A 26,017-nucleotide genomic window follows, 5' to 3' on the forward strand; every position below is an offset into this window, starting at 1 on the left:
ATCTGAAAAGACTGTTTAAAAGCAAGGGAATGATAAAGCAAATTCTGGATAGAGGTTAGCTCTGGCGGGGAAGGCAGAAGGAAGTGAGACAAGATGGGGGCACTTACGCAGATGACATGGCTTGAGCAATATGTGAATTCTCAAGTAGGTTGTGGGTTTCTGGGTGTTCATTTTAGCATAATGTTTCATATCCTACTCTCTTGTTTCATATATTATTATAATAACAAATATACCATTAAAAATAATAAAGGGGGAAAAGACAATTTTGGTAGTCAGGATTCATAACCACTATCCCTAAGGATAAAATTCTCTATCTTGTTTTATTATACTAGCTGGGTACTGGCAGTTCCTGTATTCAAATACATATTTCAAAACCAGAAGGATGTCAGGACCTACAAATGAATCTTGCCCTTTATGTGTCTTGTGATAAACAAGAGTTTGTAATATTAATCTAGATGAATTTCCCAACTTCTTTCATGGCTAGTAATTCTGAGAAATTAGTTTCTATTCCAAAATTCTAAAGAAATTCTTCTACGTTTTCTTCTAGAAGTTTTAACATTTTTGTCTCCGTGTTTCATCCATCTGCCGGTGTTTTTTGCATATTAAGTGTGAGAAAGAAAGCCAGTATGTGTGTCCTTATGCATGAGCCATTGCTCTAGCACACTTTATTAAACTGTCCCTTTTTTTTCAGTGATACGGAAGCTGCTTTTGAGATTAAATACTTTCAGATTTCTCAGAATTTAGACCTTCCTTGGACTTAGATTGAATTCCTTGCCTGATGTCACATCGCTGGATTCTGCCCTTTGTCTATTCTGCTAGGTCTACGATTTTTTCCGATCTCTCTAGCATAAAGAAGCCCTTTCAGCACTCCCAGTCCCAGCAACAGTGAAACTAAAATATGGCAGTTTTTTGCTTTTCTAGATACAAGATAGTCACCTGTGCCTGAGCTGAGGTGGAGAAAAAAAGCAGCTAGCTGTATCTTATCGGAGCTGTGCTCCGAGTCAGCAGCTTCTGCTTTCCCACCCTTCCTGCTGCTGCTGCTGCTGCTGCTGCTAAGTCGCTTCAGTCTGATATGACACCAATTGTGTTGATTTCCCAAATGTGCAACAGCGGACCCAGAGCCACCAAGATCTCAGTCCGACTCAGAAACTCAACTGAATTTCTGTTATGCAGAATGGGAATCTCTGTATCTCTAAAGATTTTCTTCTGCACAGCTTAAATTCTTGATGACTTATCTATTAATGACATAAATCTAAACAGAAGGAGAGTTAGAAAACAACAATCATCTCTATTTTTTAAGAGAAGAAATCATGGCTGGGAAGCTAAATGATCTAAATCAAAGGAAGAACTAAGGAAGGACTTTCAACTCTGTAGAAATCCAGGTGATGGCACATTAGAAATCGACTGTGGGATGCCAAAGGTTACAACCTATGCAGAAAGAATCCACTGTTTGAGAATCCACAGGTCTGGTGAGAATCAAGCCACTCATTTAGTTTCCATAACGGCTTCACTTAGGGAATAAGGTGCACACATCTTTCTAAGACTGATAGGAAATAAGACCCTATGAATGTTGATCCCCAGGAGAAGGGCAACCCACTCCACTACTCTTTGCCTAGAGAATTCCATGGACCATGGGGTCGCAAACAGACACGATGGAGTGACTAACACAGACACACAACGTTGCCTGGATCTTGCTCATGTCATACTCTTCTGGAAGATGCCTCCATTCCCCTGAAAACAGCACCAAGTGGGAGCTGAAGCTGCTCTCTACCCCCATCTTGATCCCACAATCCTTGGTCTCTCGCTCCTTGAAAGAGTTTATGTTGAAGTGGAAAGTACCCTTTTACCTGTTGCTGGGAAAGATTGAAGGCAGGAGGAGAAGGGGACGACAGAGGATGAGATGGTTGGATGGCATCACTGACTTGATGGACATGACTTTGAGCAAGCTCCGGGAGTTGGTGATGGACTGGGAAGCCTGGCATGCTGCAGTTCATGGGGTCGCAAAGACTTGGACACAACTGAGTGACTGAACTGAACTGAACTGGAAGGTACCAGAGCCACAGCGTAAGGGATTCCCACTTGGTTTCACATCTCAGGGGATTTCCCGACACGGACTCCTGATCTATGAAGTGCTAGAGAACATACTCGAAGGACGGGAAGAGTATTATTCCTCGCCAAGAGTCTTTAAAGTCAGACTAATTTCAAGATAAGAAGATGGAGTGCAGCACCCTGGGCTTCTTAAAGCAATCACAGAAGTATAAACACTGCTCTGCTTGCGGTGGAGCTGGAGGCTGGTGTTTACCTAGTTCTGGAATGAAAGCAGGAGATCACAGCATGATTAATAAAGGAACTCAAACACCTGAAGCAGTAACAGAATGAGTGGAATGCTTCAGCTATCCGTTTTAACATGACTAGATGTATGGATGAACGGATCCTATCCCACTAGTCTGGTTTCCTGAGACATGAACTCCTATCAGAGCAGGTTATGGTGGGGATGGCGGTGCAGGACGCTTACTTACCTCAGGAGCCGCAGCTCGGCCAGCAGCGTGGGGTTCTGCTGGGCCTTCTCCGGGGTGGGCTGGGACGCCTGCTCGTGCTCCAGACGGAGACGCTGAATCTCCTGCAGGATCTCTCTAGACAGGGTGGGTGAAAGAGACGGCCACGTGATGCTTCACAGCGGTCTCTTTCTCTCTCTTTCCTGTTAGAAATTTTTATTCCACTAGTGCTGCCTCTGTCTATCTTGTTCCGAGTGCTTCTGAACAACCAAGACGTGAAATGGACGTCATCTTAAAATACCCACACTTGATATTTCCTCAATGAAACAACCCTTTGTGGTAGAAAAAGTCATATAAATCTTCTTCGCAAGAACTCGAAAAAAAAAAAAACAGAACTCGAAAAATCTCCACAGAAAAATGACAACTAGAATACTCAGTTCCTCTCCAGGGGAACCTTGTAGCCTCCTAATGCAGGTCTAGTGCGTATTTCCCTCAAGTCTCCCTCCGTCTCGCTTCCCCTCCTGACCCCCAGCCCCTACCCCGAGAGCCGATGGAGGCCCCTTCCTCCACGATGCCGGCTCTCCTCTGCCCAACCTGCTCATCCTGGTTCCTGCCTTTTCAGTGCGTGATCTTGTATTGTTTGGGCTCCAAGCCTGTGAACGGCTCTTCTGTGAGAGACCATGCAGCATCACGGGCCAGGACGAGTTGGTGAGGCAGAGCAAAGGCTCCCGGAGTGGAGTGGAGAAAGGAATGGTGAGAGGGGAACACGCTGGTGGGTGGGGCAAAAATTTTCCCCGAGGGCATGTGAGCAGGGTTGCCGACGGCCAGAATGAACTGCGTGCAGAGTTCATGCACAAATTAGTGTCCAGGGCAAGACTTGGGCTAGCCTATCTTAACCAAGGTGGAATCTTCCTTTGTGGTCAAAACCCATCTAGACTGCAAGGAAAACGAGAATCAGATACTCACATGATAATCTTGGGCTTATAAACTGGCTTCCTCTCTCTGCATTCTTACCTGTTTTTATTTTCCAGTTCTGCAATAAGCTGTCTTTGTTGTTTGTTGGCATCAAAGTTAAAGCTCAAGTCAGTGGGAGGACGGGTCTAGAGTGAGGAAGAAAGGTTTTTGGTTTTTGATTCAAATATATCCAGAGCCCCAGATGGACTGATTTTTTTTTTAAACATATTTTTGAGGTATAATCTACATACCATAAAATCCACCCATTTTAAGTGTACAATTCAATGAGTCTTAGTATATTTAAAGTTATGCAAACAAAGCACCACAGTCCAATTTTAGAACATTTTTCATCACCAGGGAAAGTTCCCTCATGCCAGTTTGTAGTAAACTATGACTCCCAACCCCAACCGCAGGCAAACACTGATCTGCTTTCTGTCTACAGTTTTGCCTCACCCCACTCCAGTACTCTTGCCTGGAAAATCCCATGGACAGAGGAGCCTGGTAGGCTGCAGTCCATGGGGTCGTAAAGAATCGGACACGACTGAGCGACTTCACTTTCACTTTTCACTTTCATGCATTGGAGAAGGAAATGGCAATCCACTCCAGTATTCTTGTCTAGAGAATCCCAGGGATGGGGGAGCCTGGTGGGCTGCCGTCTATGGGGTCGCACAGAGTCGGACATGACTGAAGCGACTTAGCAGCAGCAGCAGCATACATGGAATGATACAACATGTACTCTTTGGTTTCTGGCTTCCACTTAATATGTTTCTGAGGTTCATCCATGTTGCTCCATGAATGAAGGTTCCTTCCTTTTTACTGCTGAATAGTATTCCACTGTTTTCAGCTTTTGGTTATTACAAATGAAGCTGCTCTGAACTCTCATTTACAAATCTTTGTGTTGATATGTTTTCATTTCTTTTGATTAAATACCTAAGAGCGGAACTTCTAAGTTACATGGTAACTCTGTATTTAACATATTGAGAAAGTGTCAAACTGTTTCCCAAAGTGGCTGAACCATTTTACAATCCCAGCAATAGTAAAGGAGGGTTCCAATTTTGTTATATCCTTGCCAATACCTGTCATTGTCTTTTTGGTTTTAACCATCCAAGTGAACGTGAAGTACCTAAACTGTGGGTTTTAAAAAAATGAGATATAATTTACATGCTTTAAAATTTACCCTTTTAAAGTATACATTTCAGTGGTTTGAAACTATACTTATAAGACTGTGAGCCCATCACCAGCATCTACTTTCAGGACATTTTTACCACCCCCAAAAGAAACCCACAGTCACTCCCCACATCCCTCTCCACTATCTCGTGAAAACTGCTAATCTACTTTCTGTATCTTTGGGTTTGCCTATTCTAGACAGTTCATACAAATGGAATCATGCAATATGTGATCTTTTAAGTATAGCTTCTTTCACTTAGCAAATGATTTCAGGGTTCATCCATGTTGTAGCACGTATCAGTATTTTATTCCTTTTTATGGTTGAATAATATTCCACCATATGGATAGATAGCATTTTGTCTATCTATTCAACAACTGATGGGCATTTGGGTTGTTTCCATTTTGGTGGGCTATTTTGAATAATGCTGTTATGAGCATTTGTGGACAAGTTTCTGTATAGAGGCATGCTTTCATTTTGGGCGGTATATAAGAGTGAAACTACAGAGTCACATACAGTAACTGTCTTTTGAGGAACTGCCAAGGCTGTTTCCTACATGGCTGCACTTTTAATGATATACAAATAATTTATATTCTCACTAGCAATATATTAGAGATCCATTTTTCTACTTTCTTGCCTGCAGTTGTTACTGTTCATTTTTTTGACCATAGTCATCCTCAGCTCAGTTCAGTCACTCAGTCGTGTCCGACTCTTTGTGACCCCATGAATCACAGCACACCAGGCCTCCCTGTCCATCACCAACTCCCAGAGTTCACTCAGATTCATGTCCATCGAGTCAGTGATGCCATCCAGCCATCTCATCCTCTGTCATCCCCTTCTTCTCCTGTCCCCAATCCCTCCCAGCATCAGAGTCTTTTCCAATGAGTCAACTCTGTGCATGAGGTGGCCAAAGTACTGGAGTTTCAGCTTTAGCATCATTCCTTCCAAAGAAATCCCAGGGTTGATCTCCTTCAGAATGGACTGGTTGGATCTCCTTGAAGTCCAAGGGACTCTCAAGAGTCTTCTCCAACACCACAGTTCAAAAGCATCAATTCTTCAGCGCTCAGTCTTCTTCACAGTCCAACTCTCACATCCATACATGACCACAGGAAAAACCACAGCCTTGACTAGATGGACCTTAGTCAGCAAAGTAATGTCTCTGCTTTTGAATATGCTATCCAGGTTGGTCATAACTTTCCTTCCAAGGAGTAAGCGTCTTTTAATTTCATGGCTGCAGTCACCATCTGCAGTGATTTTGGAGCCCAAAAAAATAAAGTCTGACACTGGCACTGTTTCCCCATCTATTTCCCATGAAGTGATGGGACCGGATGCCATGAGCTTCGTTTTCTGAATGTTGAGCTTTAAGCCAACTTTTTCACTCTCCTCTTTCACTTTCATCAAGAGGCTTTTTAGTTCCTCTTCACTTTCTGCCATAAGGGTGGTGTCATCTGCATATCTGAGGTGATTGATATTTCTCCCGGCAATCTTGATTCCAGCTTGTGTTTCTTCCAGTCCCGCATTTCTCATGATGAACTCTGCATATAAGTTAAATAAGCAGGGTGACAATATACAGCCTTGACATACTCCTTTTCCTATTTGGAACCAGTCTGTTGTTCCATGTCCAGTTCTAACTGTTGCTTCCTGGCCTGTATACAGATTTCTCAAGAGGCAGGTCAGGTGGTCTGGTATTCCCATCTGTCTCAGAATTTTCCACAGTTTATTGTGATCCACACAGTCAGAGGCTTTGGCATAGTCAATAAAGCAGAAATAGATGTTTTTCTGGAACACTCTTGCTTTTTCCATGATCCAGCGGATGTTGGCAATTTGATCTCTGGTTCTTCTGCCTTTTCTAAAACCACCTAGAGAGTATAAAATGTATCTCATTGTGAATTCAGGCTTCCTAGGTGGTTCAGTGGTAAAGAATCCACCTGCCAATGCAGGAGACACAGGTTTGATCCCTGGGTTGGAATATCCCCTGGAGAAGGAAATGGCAACCCACTCCAGTATTCTTGCCTGGAAAATTCCATGGACAGAGGAGCCTGGTGGGCTGTAGTCTATAGGGTCACAAAGAGTTGGATACAACTTAGCTACTGAGCATGCACACACATTGTGAATTCAATTTTTATTTTCCTAATGAGTAATATGTTCACCATACTTTCACAAGCTTACTGGCCATCTAAATATCTTTGGAAAAATCATTATGGTTTTGATTTTCAAAACCACTGATGTTTTTGACTCTGATTACCTCCTTTAAGAATATGGAAGTCAAAAAAAAAAAAAAGAATATGGAAGTCAATCAACCCAAAATATGACAATGGATGACTAGGTGACATTTCCCTTTTATTGATTAGCCACAGTGGAAGCTCTAATGAAGGCTCTGGTATGGTTATGCTTCACTCCATGTATAAACATTATATATGATGAAGCAGAAACCTTGTTTCCTATCTAGGGCTTAAAGAGGCAATCAGTAATTATTTTCATGTGAAACTTCCTAAATAAACACAGGTAAAACAGCATAGAAAATCTGAGTAGGAGGCTTTTTTTAAAATCAAATTACCAAATACTTTTCTTTTTTAAAAGGGAAAAAAGTGATCTTTCTTCCTACAGGAAGAGTGGACCAGTGGCCAACTGAGCAAGTTCTCTCTATTGTCTATGCATAGTCTTGTGAGAGCCTGAGCTGAACCTTGGAAAAATGGCAAGCCTGAGACTAAAGCTGCTATGAATAACAGATTTACAAATCCTGAAGACTGGAGTTAAAATGAATGGTTCCTTATCAGAGTGGGACCAAGGAAAATTATGGATGAGACAATGAACTCTGAAAGGAACGGTTTCATATAATGACAAGCAATCAAAACCCCCAAAGTATTTCACTGGACATTTCTAAAGCATCTTTTTAGTTTTGAGTGTCTGACGGCAATGCTGAACCATCTCTCACAGAGGAAGTTGATGCACGAATCGAGAATGATTATCAACAGTGGTTCCTAATGAGAACATACGATATAGTACAGGGAGCTCTGCTTAACGCAGTGTGGTGACCTGAATGGGACTGAAGTCCAAACGGGCGGGGATATATGCACATGCATGGCTGATTCATTCTGCTGTACAGGAGAAACTAACACAGCATTGTAAAGCAACTATATACATGCCAACAAAAATTAACTTAAAAAAACAGTGACTCCTAACCAGGCAATATTTATTCTTTGGCAACAAGAAGCATTGTTACTCAAACATAAAGAAGTAGGGGTGGGGGCTTCCCTGGTGGTGAAACAGTTAAGGGTCTGCCTTAAAATGCTGGGGACACTGGTTCGATCCCTGGTCTGGGAAGATCCCACATGCCATGGGGCAACTAAGCCTGTGTGCCACAATGACTGAAGCCTGAGTGCCTAGAGCCTGTGCTCCAAAACAAGAGAAGCCTCTGCAATGCAAAGCCCGTGTGCCACAATGCAGAGTAGCCCCTGATCTCAGCAACTAGAGAGAGCCTACGCACAGCAACGAAAACTCAGAATGGCCAAAAATAACTCGATAAATAAAAATTTAAAACGCACACACAAAAAAGAAGTAGAGGTGGAAGAAGATTCAAACCCTTAGTTGTCCCACCTGGAGCAGCCTGCACCCTAGCTCCTTCACCTGGATGTAACAACAGGGAGAGTCCCCAGTGGAGAGAGTGGAATGACGGCTTATTTCACTCAGACAAATATCAAACCTAGTCAAGGTATATTAAATAATAGAGAAACGTAAGGATTTTATTTATTGACCATCTTAGACACCACAGTATTCCTTAAAAAAAAAAAACAAGGCCAGGTATCCCTTCCTAAAATGCCTCCAGAGATAACGAGGGAACATTAGTTTTAAAAAACATGGACTACTTTAGCCAGAAGAGACCTAAAGATGGTTTCTTTCAAAAATTAAATATTTCATTCATTTATCCAACAAATATTTCCTGAGCACTTACTACGTGTTAGATACTGTTCCAGAAACTAGGGATGCATTAGTGAATAAGGCAGTGGTCCCCAACCTTTTTGGCAGCAGGAACCATGACATGGAAGACAATTTTTCCATGGAATGGGGAGGCGGGGGGGGTGGTTTCAGGATGATTCAAGTGTATTATATTTATTGTGCACTTTAATGCCACTGCTGATCGGACAGGAGGTACTGGTCCATGGCTCGTAGGTTGGGGATGCCTGAATACAGCTTCTACCCTCATGTAGCTTACATTACACTGGGAAAGAAAGGTAAGAAATATATATACGTATGTATGACATCAGTAGTGATAGGTTTGATAAAGAAATACAGCGTGATGAAACAGAATAAACTGAAACAGAAGACTTTTATAATTAGGTAGTTATAAAAGACTCAGTGAACCGAGGAAGCCAGCCAGGTGAAGGTCTGGGGGTTGGTGGCTCGGGCTTGCTGGGCAGAGAGAAGGTTGAAGGCCCACAGTGCTCCAGGTGGGTGTGTTCAGTCAGTATCGATGGAGGGGAGTTAGCCGTGAAGCAAGGGTGGGAGATAAACTGGGAGAGCTCAGATCACAAAGGGCCTTTTCATCATGGGGTGGAGTTTCCATCCCATTCCTCATGTGGCATGAAGCCACTGCAGGAATTTGAACAGGGAAATACTGAATTAATTCCAAATAACATAGGTACATACTCTGCTCTTCAGGAGGTGGAATCTAACTCCCTGTTACTTAAGTGTGGCCTGTCCAGTTACTTCCTTCCAAAGAGGACAGTGTGGAAAGGGGGAAAAAAAGAACTTTATGTCAGAGAAACCTGACAAATGCTTCCTCAGCCAAGTGATCAAGGTCAACATCAACAGAGATAAGTAACGCTGATACTATACAAGTAAGATGTGAAGTGAGGAATGTGGCACCTACCCCTTCCTCCCCAAAACCCACAATCTCAGTCTAATCATGAGAAAAATAGATAAGTCCCAGTTAAAGGCCATTCCTCAAAACTGTCCAGGTCATCAAAAATAAGGAAAGTCAGTAATAAGCTATAATGGAAAATAATCCTGTGTATCATATATAAATATAGTTGAACCACTTTGCTCTATACCTGAAACTAACACAATATTGTATGTTTCAATAAAACAAACAAAAAACAGTAAGAAAAGTCAGAGAGAGCGTCAGATCAGAGGAGCCTAAGGAGAGATGACAACTAAATGAAATGTGGTATCTTGGATGGAGCCCCAGGAAAGAAAAAAGACATTTGGCAAAAACTAACAAAATCTGAATAAAGCACATTGTTGCTGTTTGGTCGCTAAGTCATGTTTGATTCTTTTGCGACCTCAGGGTCTGGAGCCTGCCGAGCTCCTCTGTCCATGGGATTTCCCAGGTAAGAATACTGGAGTGGGTTGCCATTTCCTTCTCCAGGAAATCTTCCCGACCCAGGGAGAGAACCCAGGTCTCCCGCACTGCAGGCGGCATGGACTTTAGTTAATACTCATACACTGACATGTTGCAGCAAACGTGCTATACTAAAGTAAGATGTTACTAATATGGGAAAAGAAACATGGCTTATATGGAAACTCTTTGAACTAGCTTCAGAAATTTTCTATAAATCTGAAATTGTTCTGTAATGAAGTTTATTACAAACAAACAAACCCTACTTTGGCTACCAACTGGAGGATTCACTTTGTGGAATAAGAATGGAAGTTAGGAATCCTAGGGTCAGTTACTTACTCGCCATGTAAACTTTGAGCTACTTTATTTTCCTATATACCTTTATTCTCTTGTCTGTAAAATTAGAATACTTATGGAAAACGATCCCTTCCTCTGTTACCCTGGTATTCTCTTAGACTTCCCTGGTGGCTCAGACCGTAAAGAATCTGCCTGCAATGCGGGAGACCTGGGTTTGATCCCTGGGTCGGGAAGATCTCCTGGAGAAGGAAATGGCACCCCACTCCTGTATTCTTGCCTGGAAAAGCCCATGGATGGAGGAGCCTGAAGGCTACAGTCCATGGGGTCGCAAAGAGCTGGACACGACTGAGCGACTTCACTTTCACCCACTCCAGTATTCTCTCAGGTTTAGATAATCGTACAGGGCTCTACCATCTTTAATGAGATGGAGACACAGCTGAAAAATACAGGATAAGGAACAAAACCTCAATGAGCAAAACCGGGCAAATTGGAAAAGACACTGATGCTAGGAAAGACTGGAGGCAAAAGGAGAAAAGGGTGGGAGAGGATGAGATGGTTGGATGGCATCACCAACTCAGAGTTTGAGTAAACTCCTGGAGGTAAGGATAGGGAAGGATGGAGTGCTGCAGGCCATGGGGTTGCAAAGAGTCAAACACGACTGAGCAACTGAACACCAAAAACCATTAAACCAAGGAAAGGCAACATAGTCAGCAATCATCTGCTGGGGTGCACTTCTGGAGCCTCCTAAAAAGAGACAGGAAGTTTCCCGTCTGGATGAACTTGGCTGAATGAGTTTTACAGAGATATGCCTGCTATCAGTTAGACTTCACGGCATCCCAGGGCAGCCCTCCCGTCACCTCAGTCTTGCCTAGACTAACTGGAGGGCTATGGATCATTAATATTTCCCTCCCTCAAAAAAACCAGTAATGTTTTTTAGGGCAGTGGTTCCTAAGGTAACTGTAAATCAAAAGACTGAAAGTTTTCTTTTTGCTTTTTAAATGAAAATCAATAGACCCTGCTAAATCCATTGATTCTGCATTCAGTGATCTGAGGCAAGGCCAAGAATCTCTATATTTTTTAAGTGCTGCACACAAGATGTATGTAGCTAGGTTTGACAATGACGATTTTGTAGGGGTTTAAAGTCATCACATGTGTGCCAAACACACATGAAAATACCATTATCTTTAATTCTAAGAAGCCATAAGGATATATCTGGAGTAGTGTATGGGTGGAGCAGCTGACATGATGATGAGGCTGTGAAGTCTGGGACTGGGCTCTGTGAAAAAAAATCTCAACAGTGTGTAAATGTTAGATAGCATGACAACGGATAATGGTTTCCTTTTCCTTTCCCTTCCAAGTTGTCCATAGTGAGGTTTTAATTTTCTCATAAAGAAACTTTACAAATAAACAAAAAAACCATCTGACTACATCAAATGTTAGTGATGTTTGTGTTGAAATTTTAAGATTTGCCAGGCATTGTATTTCTGCTTTAAAAAGGAGTTTAGGCGCTTCAGGAAAACAAATTTGCTCTCTTGGTTCATCTAAGCAATCTACAAATTCTCTGTTTGGGATCAGTCTCTGGAAGAGGTTTCCAGCGGCCATGTCTGCCACCTGGGGAGGTGTGAGGGCCTGATGTTGGAGCACTTCATAGGGTGTAAGGCCGGCTGCTAAACTGATTTAATGGTCTTTCTTTGTGAAGTGTTTTGGAAAAAAAAAAAAATCAATACAAAGCCTATCTGGCAGGCTATAAATAAATTCTTTTGAGCACTACACCCACTTTATGCAAAGCACTTGTATCAGTGAGAGATTAGCAGATTAGAAGTCGTCTGTTTAATAGACATCTAGTTAAGAAGACTCCACCCTGAGAGACCCAATATTTATAAGATAACTACACTCAGGAAAATAAACTGAAGATGAAAGGGGCCATATCAGAATTTAGTCTCAAGACCATTCTAACAAAGATCATTTTCACGTGAATTAGAGAATTGGTATCAGAAACTATCAGGTGTAAACAGATTTATCTTGTTTGCAGTAAAGGAGTACTAGGATCTCCTTTTCAGGGTCAAACGGCTTTGGAGCTTTTATTTACAAAATTTAAAAAGTACTAAAGTCAGCAAGACTGTATAATGGTATTAAGTATACTTAATTTTAAAACTCCAACCACAACACTACTCCATCTCAAAAAAATTAATATTATTTGTAAACTTTAATTTCTAAAATAATAAATATTTGTGACTGACTGGTTTGACTAATCAAATAAAACTAGTCTTTTTCCAAGACTACCCCCCTCATTCTGTTCCATTTCCCTAACCTTTAGAGTCAGAATGTTAGAGTCAGATGTATGACTTATTAGATTCTCAATGAAAAGATTCTGAAGTCTAAACAAACCCAAAGGAATAAATTACATTTTGAGAGAGAAACGAAGCAAAACTCTCTATTGGCAGCTTTCATAACTATTTCCCTAAGAAGGAGTAAACATAAATTAGTACACAATCCACTGTGGAATATTGTCCTGTAATATCTTGGCCTGCCTGTCCAGTCTAATCTCACTCTAGAACTCCAGAACAATACTGGACCCAGTGGTTTGTGATTCCTGTAACCCCTCTAAGAAATCTTATATAGTCTTGCTGACTGTCAAAATGCCTTTTCTGCACCTATTGAAGTATTATAATTTTCTTCTTTAAATTGTTAATACGGTGAATGACATTGGCTGATTTTCATGTGTTAAATAAATCTGCATTCCTAGGATAAATCTCACTTGATCATGGAATATTATCCTTTCTATATATTGCTGGATTCAATTTGCTAATATTTTCTTAAGGATTTCTGCATCTATGCTTATGACAGAACTTGGCTTGTAACGGCCTTGTATTGTTTTGGATTCAAGTTATGGTGACCTGATAAAATGACTTGGAAAGTGTTCCTTCTTTTTCTATTTTCTGAAAGTTTGTGCCAGATTGTTATTATTTCTTCCTTAAACATATGATAGTATTTAACAGTTAAGACATCTGGGCTTGGAGTTTTTGAAGTCAACTATGAATTCAATTTAACAGATTTATGACTATTTAGATTTTCCATTTATTATGTCAATTATGTAAATTTGTATCTTTCAAGAAATTTGTCGTCTAGTCATCAAGTTTATTCATAATATCAAAGATATTCATAATATTCTTGCCATCCTTATAATGTTTATAGGCTTTGCAGTGATGTCCTTTTTTTCATTCCTAATATTGGTAATTTGCATTTTCTTTCTTCCCTTTTTATGTATTTTTTAAACTGAAGTATTGTTGATTTATAATATTGTGTTAGTTTCAGGTATATAGTATAATGATTCAGGGTGTTTGCAGGTTATATTCCATTAAGGTTATTACAAGATAATAGGTATAATTCTTTGTGTTATATGGTAAATCTTTGTTGCTTATTTATTTTATGTATAGTAGTTTCTAATTCCATATCCAAAACGTGTCCCTCCTACCCTTTGGTAACCACAAGTTTGTTTTCTATGTCTGTGAGTCTGTTCCCATTTTGTTTTTAACTCTCTATTTATTGGGTTGCACCAAATCAGTGGTGGGCATGTAGGATCTTTGCTGTGGCATGCTGGATCTTTAGTTGTAGCACAGAGAATCTAGTTCCCTGACCAGGAATCGAACCCAGGCCCTCTGCACTGGGAGCATGGAGTCTTAGCCATTCACTGGATCACCAGGGAAGTCCCAAGTCTGATTCTGTTTTGCATATACACTTGTATCATTTTTTAGATTCCACATTTAAGTGATATTGTAGAGAATCTTTCTCTGACATTTCACTAAGCATAATGTTCTCTAGGTCCACCCATGTTGCTGCTAATGGCAATGTTTCACTCTTTTGTATAGCTGAGTAATACTCCAGCTTGTGTGTGTGAATCACATCTTCTTAATTCAATCATCTGTTGATGGGTATGTGGGTTGCTTTCACATCTTGCCTATTGTACATAGTGCTGCCATGAACACTGGGGTACATGTATCTTTTTAAATTAGTGTTTTCATTATTTTCCAGATATACACCCAGGAGTGGAATTGCTGGATCACATGGTAGTTCTATTTTTAGTTTTTAAGGAACCTCCATACTGTTTTTCATAGTCTTCACCAATTTACATTCCCACCAACAGTGTATAACAGTTCTCTTTTTTTCCACATCCTTTTCCCTTTCTTTTTGATCAGGATTTCTAGGGGCTGATTAATTTTATCAATCTTTTTAAAGAACCAAATTTTGGTTCTTTGATTTTCTTTTACTGACTGATTTTTAAAAGCGGTTATTATGGATAAAATTAAAGACCACTGCAATCCCTTCCTTAAACCTGTTTCCTGCCTCCTGTCTCTGAGGTATCTACTCTCCAGAGTTTCATGGTTACCATTCCCCTTCCATCTGTATATTAAAATAATGTAAATTTCTGCTACTCTCCTGTAATCCTCTATTTACTTACCACGTTTCCTGCCTCTGCAGCCAGCCGGGCAGCATAGCGGGCTATAAGCCGGTGCTCCTCGTCCAGTCGGCTAGGACTGTCCAGGACACTGCCAAGGAGATAAAAATTCAACAGGTATCGATTAAACAACCCCTACTCTTGCTTCTCTCTCAGAAAGAACAGATGGGAGAAATGTTTATGAAAAAGAATGGTAACGAAAGAAATGGAGACCTGAATCATATATACTCATGGTCTTCTGAGACCAAAGGGATTTAGAGAAATGACAAGGCCACGCATAACATCTCTCTTGGGTATATCTATCCCTGTTGCTCCTACACCTTCAGAGGGGACACTTCTGTTTGAACGCAAAGGCTGAAAAAAGGGCATCTATAAAGCCTAGGAAGCTATTTCCAATCGATTGTTTTAAGAAAACCTCATGACATTTAGATATAGGTCCTGAATTCAAAAAGACCAAGAGAAAACTAAAGCATCACGAAAACCAGGGCTGGGGAGTACACTTACCACTGGCTGAGCAAAACTGAGGAACCTAAGCTAGGGCAGGCTCACAATATGATAAAGCGGGGGAAGATTCCATGGTATCAAACGTTCCCCTCCAATGTTCCTTCTCTTCTTTCACCACGCTTGTTCTGCAACTGTAGCCCCAACTTGAGTGAATTAATTTAGTCTGTTACTCTTAACAAGAGTTCCAGCATTCTAAAAATTTTAAACTCCATTAAGGTAGGTTACCCACTCCTGTATTCTTGGGCTTCCCTTGTGGCTCAGCTGGTAAAGAATCTGCCTGTAATGTAAGAAACCTGGGTTCAATCCCTGGGTTGGGAAGATCCCCTGGGGAAAGGAAAGGCTACCTACTCCAGTATTTCTGGCCTGGAGAATTCCATGGACTGTTTAGTCCACAGGGTCGCAAAGAGTCAGACATGACTGAGAGACTTTCACTCTCATTTTCCACTAAGGTAGTGGCACTACCTTGGATAAAAGGATTCTTGAGCAGGAGGCTAGTTCTGTGTATATGCTCTGCTCATATACAACCTTCTGCTGATTACGGTTGACATCTTTAATTTAGGGTGTGATGTCAACTGCTACTTATCCATAGAAGGCACTTCTAGATTAACCAGCACTGTGGCTATATAATTCTACTTTGTTTCAGCTCTGACAGAAGCTTTAAGACAACAATAATGATGATGACTAACTGATGAGAGATGGCTGTTGTGGCTTGTTTCTACTTTGGCTCCAGGTTCCTGGAGTTCCAAACCCCTGATTGCAATTTAACAGTATGACAAAACATGAAATATGAAAAAAATATTTAAAGACATGAGTTCAATAGTCATCAAACCTCATTAGAATTATTGAAGAGAATCTGGGAAGGATGGAGGTAAATCAATAGAGATCTGGACTTTTCATATACAAAGTCAACTATATATATATATATATATATTTTTTTTTTTTTTTTTTTACCATCCTGTATTTCTAACTCTGCGACTAACTCTTTAAGCTTCACCTGGTCTTTCCTCTAGGATGAATTTTTTTTTTAAATGTGCTGCCACTGTCAATGTCATGGTCTTCTGCCAATGATACTTCTCAACACTATATGTTTTAGGTGTACAAGTGTCAGTCTCTAGCATATATTAATATAATCATTTCTCAAAAGATGATCTTGCAATAAGAACATGCTACCAATGGTTGGCTTTAATACTTTAGGGTTAGGGCCCCAAGGTCAGGGCTGAATTATAGTACTTATGCCTATGTTTGTCTGAAACAAGAGGACTCTCTTTATCTTTTAAATAACAACAAAAAGAACATTTACCCAAACAAGTAGATACTGTTATGGAGGGAACAGTAGCCTAAAAAATGGGATTTACAGCAGCTGTCCTCTGTGACACAATAGGTTCCTCTTTGCAAAAGAGGTCCTCCTTCTCCATCACATTCCCTCTCCCTAGGAAGGTCGATTTGACCTGTCATTCCTACCCGAGTGTGGAGGACATGGTTGCTTTAACTGGCCATGCTTTCCAGCCAGAAACTAGAACTTTCTGTTGATGACAGGTTTTAAGGTCAATGAAAACTACAAGGGAAATTAAAAAGGTTCCTTATTCTTCTACTTCAGCGGATTTTAAATCTCAATATTCAGAATTATCAATAGTTAATCTGGAAATTTCTGTACAAAGCTCAGTTCCTTCTACTATGAATCAAGAAGAGATGCAGTACTCACCCAATCCTCACGTTCTTCCAGGGCTCCTGGCCACCGATTCTCACTCAGGGAGCCTAATCTCTAAGCCATGAGACTTGAGGGCCTCAGCTAAACCTAGCATACATCTTCCTGGGCTGAAATATCAGGTAGTACTGTCTGCTGCTATACTCACCATGGAAACTTTTAATCACTTGGACAACTGCCCTTACTGATACTAAATAAGTTGTCCTGCCGGGGCGAGACAACTCTCTTCCCAGAGATCAAGGGACTGGGACAGAGTGCTCAGAAATCATCTCTCTATGATACAATGCACAATTTGCAGGCCTTTCCCTCCACAGAGTAAGTTTATTAATTATAGCTGGGAGATAGGAGAACCCTATAATCTAATCCTTTAGAGACAGGTAAATGCTTGAAAGTAATAAACATCATTTGGTCATACTGGGAAAACTATGCGAAGTGCTATAAAGTATAATACTTAAAACAGTCCTTTTCAATTATACATATTTTAAAGTTGATTATTAATTTATTTTTCTGTTATCACAGGGAATAAGTGCTTCCTGCGGAACCAAGGCATGTTAAGGGCAAAGCTATGATCAAAATTTAAGTCTCTAGCCTCTCCCACGTGTTTAAGTTTATAAATTAGTTTTTTCTCTCAGAGTAAGAATCTCAGGCTGTTTGGCACAGAGACTCTTCTCTGCTGCTATATAAAAGGGAGGGATGGCTTTAGATTATTTAAACTTTACCTGCTGTTCTCGTTGCAGAATGGTGGTGGTGGGGGGTGGCGGAAAGCATGGACTAGACAGGTAACTTTGGGTCTACCTGAATGCAATGGCATTTTGTCTGCTAATAACTCTTTTAAAGGATTAACTTTGCTAGAGTTAGTGGTTATCAAATGTTTTTCCACCATAACCCACTGAGGGATCAGACATATTCCCATATTAACAGTAGTTTCTAATTATAATACATATAATTATTATAATATGAAGAGGTAAATATGGTTTGGTAAAAGTCTCTCAGGTGACAATGACTCAATACCACTGTTGAAAATCACTGGTTTAAATCATCAACAATGATAAGATTTTGGGGAATGGATGATGATGCAACACATAAAGATGTAACAAGGTGATGGTGTCAAAGCCTTCACATTAGACAAGGTGTGCTGATCAACCTTAGACTTTGAATGTTGATTGAAAGATTTCATTATTTAGGCAAGAATGAACAGGAAAAGGTTTTACCAAATACCTCTGTGAATACACAGCTTTGGGACTGCACATCTCTGAGGTTTACACCCTTTTAAGTATAGTCTGAAGGAAGGAAGGGCACTTCACTTTAAAGAAGAATTTCTGACTCTGTATTTAGGTAAGTGCCCAGGCTTGGCAAGGCTCCTTCTCTTTTAGACGCTAATGCTTTAGCAATTATTTAAACCCTGCCAAACATAGCTGGTAGCTTCTCAAGAAAAACCCCACATGCAGAGTATTTTCCAGCTGGCAGCCCCGGGTAACAGAGCTCTCCCTCCCTCCAATCAGCCCTTGGCCACCCGCCGGCTGCTGCTCTCCCACTGACCGTGCACAGTGCTGCAGACGGGCCACATAGGAGGCTATCAGCGCATGCTCATCAGCCAAGTGACTGGGTATATCCTGGCTATACTGTAACCTAGGAACAACGGAGGCAAAGACAGCAAGCATGACACAAACACATACAGAGCGAGAAAAGAACATGGATTAAAATGGGCAAACGTCAAAGAAAAATAGAACCAAAAAAAATCATGATAAGGAAAACAATGAAAAACCACAAGGCATAATGGAATATGGTGTTAGACCATAGGGAATACATCTCATCAATCCCTTCAACAAAAGCAGCCCCTTTGAAAACGGCTTTGGTGGGCGGGCTGCTACTACAGCCCGTGAGAAGGAGAAACCAATGAGGGGGCCAGTGAGGAGCCTTACCCACCAGGCTTGCTCAGGTTCTGGGCTCTGTGATGGATACATCTTGTAGGGAATGCCCTCTGGCAGGAAAACTGAGGCAGAGTGGGTCCATTTAATCACTGAGTGGCCCCTTAATGCTCCTATGGCTTCTGTCTACCTGTCACAGTTTTCAGTTACTTTATGTTACCAATTAAACCTTTTTATTTCTACAAGGATACTGCCTTTAGCATCATTCTATTTTCTCCCATAAAACTGATACTTATATAAAAATTGTTAGAATTGTATTTAATTGACAATGTTGCATACAAGAGTGAGGCTTTCTCTTACAGATATTTGGAAAGTTCTTAAGCACATGATCTTCTTTTTTTTTTTAACTTTTCACTAGAGAAGTATTAAAATATGCACAAAACAGAAAAAGTTATTTAATGACTACCATTTGGAGGAAGACATGGCAACTCACTCCAGTATTCTTGCCTGGAAAATCCATGGACAGAGGAGCCTGGCGGGCTACAGTCCACAGGGTTGCAAAGAGTTGGACACAATTAAGTGACTGAGCACGCACACTTCACGGACCCATCACTAAAGTTCAACAAAGATCAACAACATCAACTTATTTATTCTTCCTTTTTCCAACATTTTGTGCAGGCGAGCATGGCTAGAGTAACACCAATTTCGCCTGCAAATACTTGAGTCTGTACATCAGAGAAAAAATTAATACAACCTCGACACCATTATTACATCTGAAAAAATTAACAAAAATTCTTGAATATCTTAGTCCATCTGAAAATTTAAATCTTAAAAAATATCCTTTTACAGTTAAAGTCAAGATCTAAACAAGGTCCACACTTTGCATTTGGTTGATATGTTTTTTGTTTTTGTTTTTTATGTTGGGATTTGATTATATGTTTCTGGTTTTAATCTGTAACAGTTCTTCCTTTTCCCTGTTTCTTCCCTGTCATCTACTTATGAAGAAAACAGGTTACCTTGCTGCGTATCCTACATTTTGGAGGCATCATTAAACTTGTTTCTCTAGCCCCTGTGGGGCCAGATCTAGATGCTGGACTAAAGTTTTTGCTTTTGTTATTGAGATAGGACTAGACCCCATCATATATAATATGATGTACTTATAAATCAAACAGGAGGTACGTAATGGAGTGGAATGGAAATACTGATCAGTGGATTCAGATACTATTGGTTACATCTCTCTATTACGGACATGCCCATCAACTTTTCACCTAATAATTTTAGCACTTAAAATGATTCTTGCCTAGATACATTATTTCATGAGGGGTTACAAAAGGTTGACTTTCTAGTTTTATCATCTTTTGCATGTTTATTCATTTCTTCTATTTGCTTACTGTGAAATACTGCTCATTCAGGAAAGGTAAAACAAATGGTTAATATTTCTTATTTAATAGCAACAACAGAAAAATGAGCTAGAGTCTTAGGAGGGCTTTTGTTTGTCTGTCTTAATATCATTATAAACTCATAGATTTTTGTGTATCTGATGTGCTTCAATCCGTTACAATGGTATTCAAATTGTCCTAACTTTGGCCAGTGGGAACCCCAGGAAGCAGGCTTCACTAGAGCTTATTTAGCTTCCCTGTTTGTACAATAAGATGCCTCAGTCTCATCTTGTATATATCCTGCTCCACACTTAGAATCAACCATTCTTCCAAGGATCCCAGGTCCCTTTTACTGAGAATGAGCATTCAGAAGCCACAATCAGGGTGCTAGAGTGCTCACTGTTCTTGGGTTGTCACCTCCTCTAGGCTTTTCAGTGGATAGAGCTAGGAAATTTCTATATTTTAGAGAGAATAAAACTGAGTTCTTTCACCACTTTCAGACATCATTCTATTTTCTAACTTGCATTATTTTCATTGAGAACTCATTGGAAAATTTTACCCTTGTTCCCCATATGTAACATGTCTTTTTTTCTCTAGCTGCTTTTAATTTCTTCTTTATCACTGTTTTTTTTTCCTTTTTTGCGATTTGATTGTGATGTGTGTTGGTATGTTTTCCTCTGTGTTCATTCTGCTTATAGTTCGTTGATCATCTTGTATCTGTGTGCTTGCAGTTTTCATTAAATATGTAAAAATTTATTCAGAAATTTGGAAAAAATTATTTCCATGAATAATTATTTTCCTCCCCTTCTGTTAGACTGTTTGACATTGTCCCAAAGATCACTGAAGCTCTGTTTTTCAAATGTTTTTCTCTCTGCTTCATTTTAGATAGTTTGTATTGCTTTAAGTTTAGTGAACTTTCATTTCATAATTTCTGACCTACTGTTAAGTCCATTCACTAAATTTTTCAGTATAATCCCTTTCAACTCTGTAAGCTCTATTTTTTTTTTTATTTTAAAGGTTTTAATGGAAGTAGACTATACATGCAAAAAATTCCAATCACATTTATACTATGTTCATTTCTCACATTTTCTCCACATTATGTTGATATTTTCTTTTATAAATATATTTTTAAAATATTTACTATTTGGCTGCACCAGGTCTTAGTCATGGCCCTCAGGATCTTTACTCTTCACTGTAGCATATGGGACCTTTAGATGCAGCATGGAGGATCTTTTTTTTTTCCCTCAGTTGTGGCATGTGGGATCTAGTTCCTTGACCAGGGATGGAACCCTGGCACCCTGCACTGGGAGCATGGAGTCTTAACCACTGCACCACCACGGAAGTTCCTCTTTTATATTTTTGATACTTATCATGGATGCTTGAAAGTCCTTGTCTGTTAGCTGCATCAAATGTCTTATTTCTGGCTCTGTTACGTTGACTAATTGTCTCCTGGTTACATGTCACACTTTGCTGCCTCTTCCTCTGTCTTCTGATTCTCCACTGAATGGTGCAAATGCTGAGTATTATGTTGCTGAACGTCTGGATTTTGTTGTCTTCCTCTTAAGAACGGCAGTCAATCTGCTTGTGAGTAGCTTGATCCTTTTGAGGCTTGTGCTGAAGCTTCATTAGCACAGATCTAGAGTGACTTTATTTAGGGCTAATTGGACCCGCTCCTAAGATGTGGTCCTTCTGGGGTCTTTACTGAGTGCCTCAAGCATTCAATCTTGTCTCTTTACTTTGGTTGGTTAGAACTCAAACTATATATGTTGGTTAGAACTTAACAGTGTGAGCTCAGGTAGTTGTTCCACTTTCAAATCCCCAGGGGTTGTTCTCTCTCAGATCTTGTGAAATCTCATTACATGCAAATGCAGCTTAGCTCTTCAGATTTATGGAGCTCTTTCTCTGCACATGTACTCCTCTCTGGTGTTTTGCTCGGCAAATTTTGCTCCCCAACTCCAATCTCTACTTTCTTATTCTAAGCAAGACTGCCTTGCTCTGCTTATATTCTGCACTGGTGTCTGGCAAATGCATTTCTGCAGAACGTCTGGGCGATCATGGGGCTAATCTCACTTGTTTTCCATCTCAGGAATCAGTCCTACACTACTTACTGTCTAATTCCTGAAAACTGTTGTTTTTACATTCAGATCAGTTTTCCAGGGGTTTACAGTGAGAGAGCTAATCTGATACCGGTTAGTTCACAATGACCAGAGTGGAGGTTCTTTCTGTAGTAACTTATTTTTATCATATCTTTGTAAAGTATCACTCCACTTCAAACTAGAATTCAAAACAAAGCTGGGTCTTTATGGCAGACAGATTGAGAAGTGGGTTATAGAATCCTGCATACCAGGACAAAAGCTTTAGCTTTTACTCTGAAATTAGAATTTACTGGAAGGTTTTGAGCAGAAGTGAGGTGTAACATGTATTTTAATTAGGATCATTTGCTACAGGAAGGATAAAGTGCCAGAGAGCAGGGGGAAGAAGCAGTCAGTTAGAAGGCAGCTTGACATTCCAGATGAGAGACAAGAGTGGCTAGGAAATAGTAGCTGTAGAAGTGATAATAAATAACAAGATATTAGATAGACTTTGACAGTGATTTTGGATAGATTTAATAACCTGACAGTTTAGATGGGAGAAAAATTAACGGTTCTGACCAAGCAACTAAGAAAATGGGACTGCCATTCACAGAGATGGGGAAGAATATGGGAGAAGCAGATTTGGTGGGAGAAGATATAGAATTGAGTTTAAATATGCTAGTTATGAAATATATATTAAACACCCAAGTGAAGGTATTGATTAGGAGGAAGATATGTAAGGGAAAAGGTGAAAGTTCATGGAAAAAGTCTCGGTCAGAAAAAGAAGTTTTAGAGTAACTAGTATGCAGATTTTATCGCAAGTCATGAGTATGGATGGGATCACCTACAGTGAGGAGTACAGACAGAAAAGAGAAGTGGTCCCTCTGGTATGCTAACATTTACAGGTCAAAGAGGTATGGAAAAATCAGCAAAGGAGGCCGAGAAGGAATAGGAAAAAAGCCAGAAAAGCATAGTATCTACAGGCAAGAGCAGAAAGTGTTTCAAGTACAAGGGAGCAATCATCTACATCAAATGCCACTGACAGGTCAAGCCCGTAAATCCTGAGAATTCACCACTGGATTTAGCATGTGAAAGTCTCTGGTCTCCTTGACAAAAGTAGTTTTGACAGAGTAACGGGCATGACAATCTGACCATGATGTTTTCCAAAGGAAATGGCAGAACAGAAAGTGGAGACTTTTACTACAGAAGCAACAGTCCATTAAACTCCATTTTAGTGTGATATGAAGACTGCTATTCAGAACTAGTGTTGTCTGCCAGATAATTAGGGATCTAAGCCAAAATGAAAAGCATTAACAGTAGCTGCTTATGGCAAATGAGGAATTTAAATGCCCATGAATTTTCTGACAATTTTGTTTGGGGCAGACTCTTGAGAGTCTCTTGGACTGCAAGGAGATCAAAACGGTCAATCCTAAAGGAAATCAACCTTGAATATTTATTAGAAGGACTGATGCTAAAGCTGAAGCTCCAATACTTTGGCCACCTGATATGAAGAGCCAACTCATTGGAAAAGACCCCGATGCTGGGAAAGACTGAAGGCAAAAGGAGAGGGAACGACAGAGGATGAGATGGTTAGATGGCATCACCAACTCAGCAGACATGAATTTGAGCAAACTCCAGGAGATAGTTGAGAAGAACAGAGGAGCCTGGTGTGCTGCAATCAACAGGGTTGCAAAGAGTCAGACAAGACTTAGCAACTGAACAACAATGGGTGTTACGTCATTCTACTCACATTCAAAAATGTACCTGTTTTTTAGATTTACTTCTTGATAAACTCTTTTTTGATTATGCATACATGCATTAAATGTGCTGCAATGTGTATATGCCACACGTATACAATCCCAACTTACAAACAGATTTTGCTTTAGAACTCCGTTTTTCTAAAACAAAGTCAATACTTTGGAATATTTTGGAATCCTCTAACAAATAAAATAATGAAAATACCTGTTCTATTTCTAAGCTATCAAAAGTTAATTCAATCCATAAAAGTAGGTGATTTGCATGCCTGAGTACACATAGTTTGAATGGCACGTCTGATGGAGATTGGGCATGTGAGTCAATGTTTGGAACATTGACTAGAGTCAGCACTGTGCCAGGACAGGAGGACATGAGCAAAACCCAGACGTGGATTTTTCTACTTGACTGTTAACATCAAGAGAGAAACAGTCAAGTAGAAAAGAGATGATCACACAAATAAGGAAAACTCCAAGTATAATGAGTGTTATGATGATAAGGACACTGTTCTCCTATGAGAGGAAGTAATAGTAGAATTTTACCCAATTGGGAGACCAGCAAAGTCAAGGGTGATTAACATGAACCGAAGTTAAAAAGAGAAGTGACCCTGAGATGAATAAATTTCTCCCCAGGTACCCTAAAGAGAGTTCTTTCCCTCATAAGGCATCTCCCAGCTCTAAACCAATGGTAATAATGAGCATAGTTGGGGACAGAAGGTCCTGATGGGACTGCAGGGTCAAAGGCAGGATTTCTAAAATCACATTTCCCCAGACTTCTTCTTTTAGAACGCTCAAGCTTCTACTGAATCAAATTACCTGGGAATGAGGCCTGGGAATATGCATTTGAAACAAGCTTCCAGGGCTCCAGCTGCACACTGCAGTATGAGAATGGCTCTCCAAGACAACAGAGGCTTGGGATCCTAGGTGACAGTCTCATAGCTCCAGCAGAATCTCCAGTGTTAGCAAGAGAGGGCGCCTTTGGCCAAGGTTAAGAACACACCCATGGGCACAGGTAGCGAAAGGAAGGGATCTGATGGTGGGTGGGAGGCGGTGTGAGGGGGTGGGTGGTTGGGATGAAGGGTAAGCAGGGGTGGGACAGGGTCAGAGACACTACAAGCAAGCATGCTAGAGCCATGTGCACTCCTGGCAGCGGAATTATTTACTAAGTAAAAGGCAGCAGAGCATAGCAACCGAGAACTCGGGCACAGGAGTCAGGCAGTCTTGGGTTTAATCCAAACTCTGATACTTATTAGCCATGTGAGCTTGGGCATTAACCTCTCTATGTCTTAGTCTTCTCATTTGCAAAATCATAATAATACAAAATCTACCTCGTGAAATATTTACTTTAGAGAGTGTTGGGAGGATTAAATACCATAACATAGTAGTTACTATCAACAAAGTACTGTGACCCATCAGAGACTTTTACAGATCTTCTGTTTGTTCTTAGAACAATCTTCCATAAAAGGCATTACCTGAAATCTTCTCAACTTCGTATTCCAGCCCTGACCTCTCCCCAGAGCTCCAGAATCATGTAAATTTGATGTCCGTTCAGCATCTCCCCTTGCCTGCCTAACAGGCATCTCAAGCCCAACATGTTCAAAATACAGCTCAATTCTCCACACTTTCCTTGTTCACCTGCCACTCCCCGCAGCTGGCTGGGTTAAATAAACAGCATTCTCATTCACCCAGTCAACAAGCCCCAAAGCTGAGAAGTCTTCTTAATTTCTCTCTTTTTCTCATGTTCCACATCTAATCTCTTAACCAGGTCCTGCAGGCTCTATTTTCAGAATGGATCCCCAAACCAGCCGCCCTTGCCATACCCACTGCTGCCACACTCTCTCCCCCAGGGCCACTTGGGCTACTCCAAGGGCCTCGTGACTGTTTTCTCTTCCTCCACTCTAGTTCTCTACAGTCCAGTCTCCATGCTGCAGAGATATTTTAAAATAACAAATCAGTTTGGGGAGGTGATGAAAGTGTTCTCAAATCTATCGTGATAATGGTTTTGCAACTCTGTGAATATACTAAAAACCACT

At 40.4% G+C, this 26,017-nt stretch overlaps 1 protein-coding gene across 1 annotated transcript in view; it reads right to left on the reverse strand.

The window, feature by feature from the left end:
- The window catches only part of DTNB (dystrobrevin beta), a 209,167-nt gene that overhangs the window by 44,623 nt on the left and 138,527 nt on the right, over positions 1-26,017 (reverse strand). Inside the window, exons 10-13 of the mRNA XM_068964051.1 lie at positions 18,454-18,543; positions 14,709-14,796; positions 3,510-3,595; positions 2,520-2,633 (exon numbers count right to left, since the gene is read on the reverse strand). Of these exons, the coding sequence (XP_068820152.1) occupies positions 2,520-2,633; positions 3,510-3,595; positions 14,709-14,796; positions 18,454-18,543 (378 nt within the window). The remainder of the gene's footprint in view (positions 1-2,519; positions 2,634-3,509; positions 3,596-14,708; positions 14,797-18,453; positions 18,544-26,017) is intronic.

Source organism: Capricornis sumatraensis, chromosome 1, assembly GCF_032405125.1.
Source record: "Capricornis sumatraensis isolate serow.1 chromosome 1, serow.2, whole genome shotgun sequence".
NCBI classification, from domain to species: domain Eukaryota; kingdom Metazoa; phylum Chordata; class Mammalia; order Artiodactyla; family Bovidae; genus Capricornis; species Capricornis sumatraensis.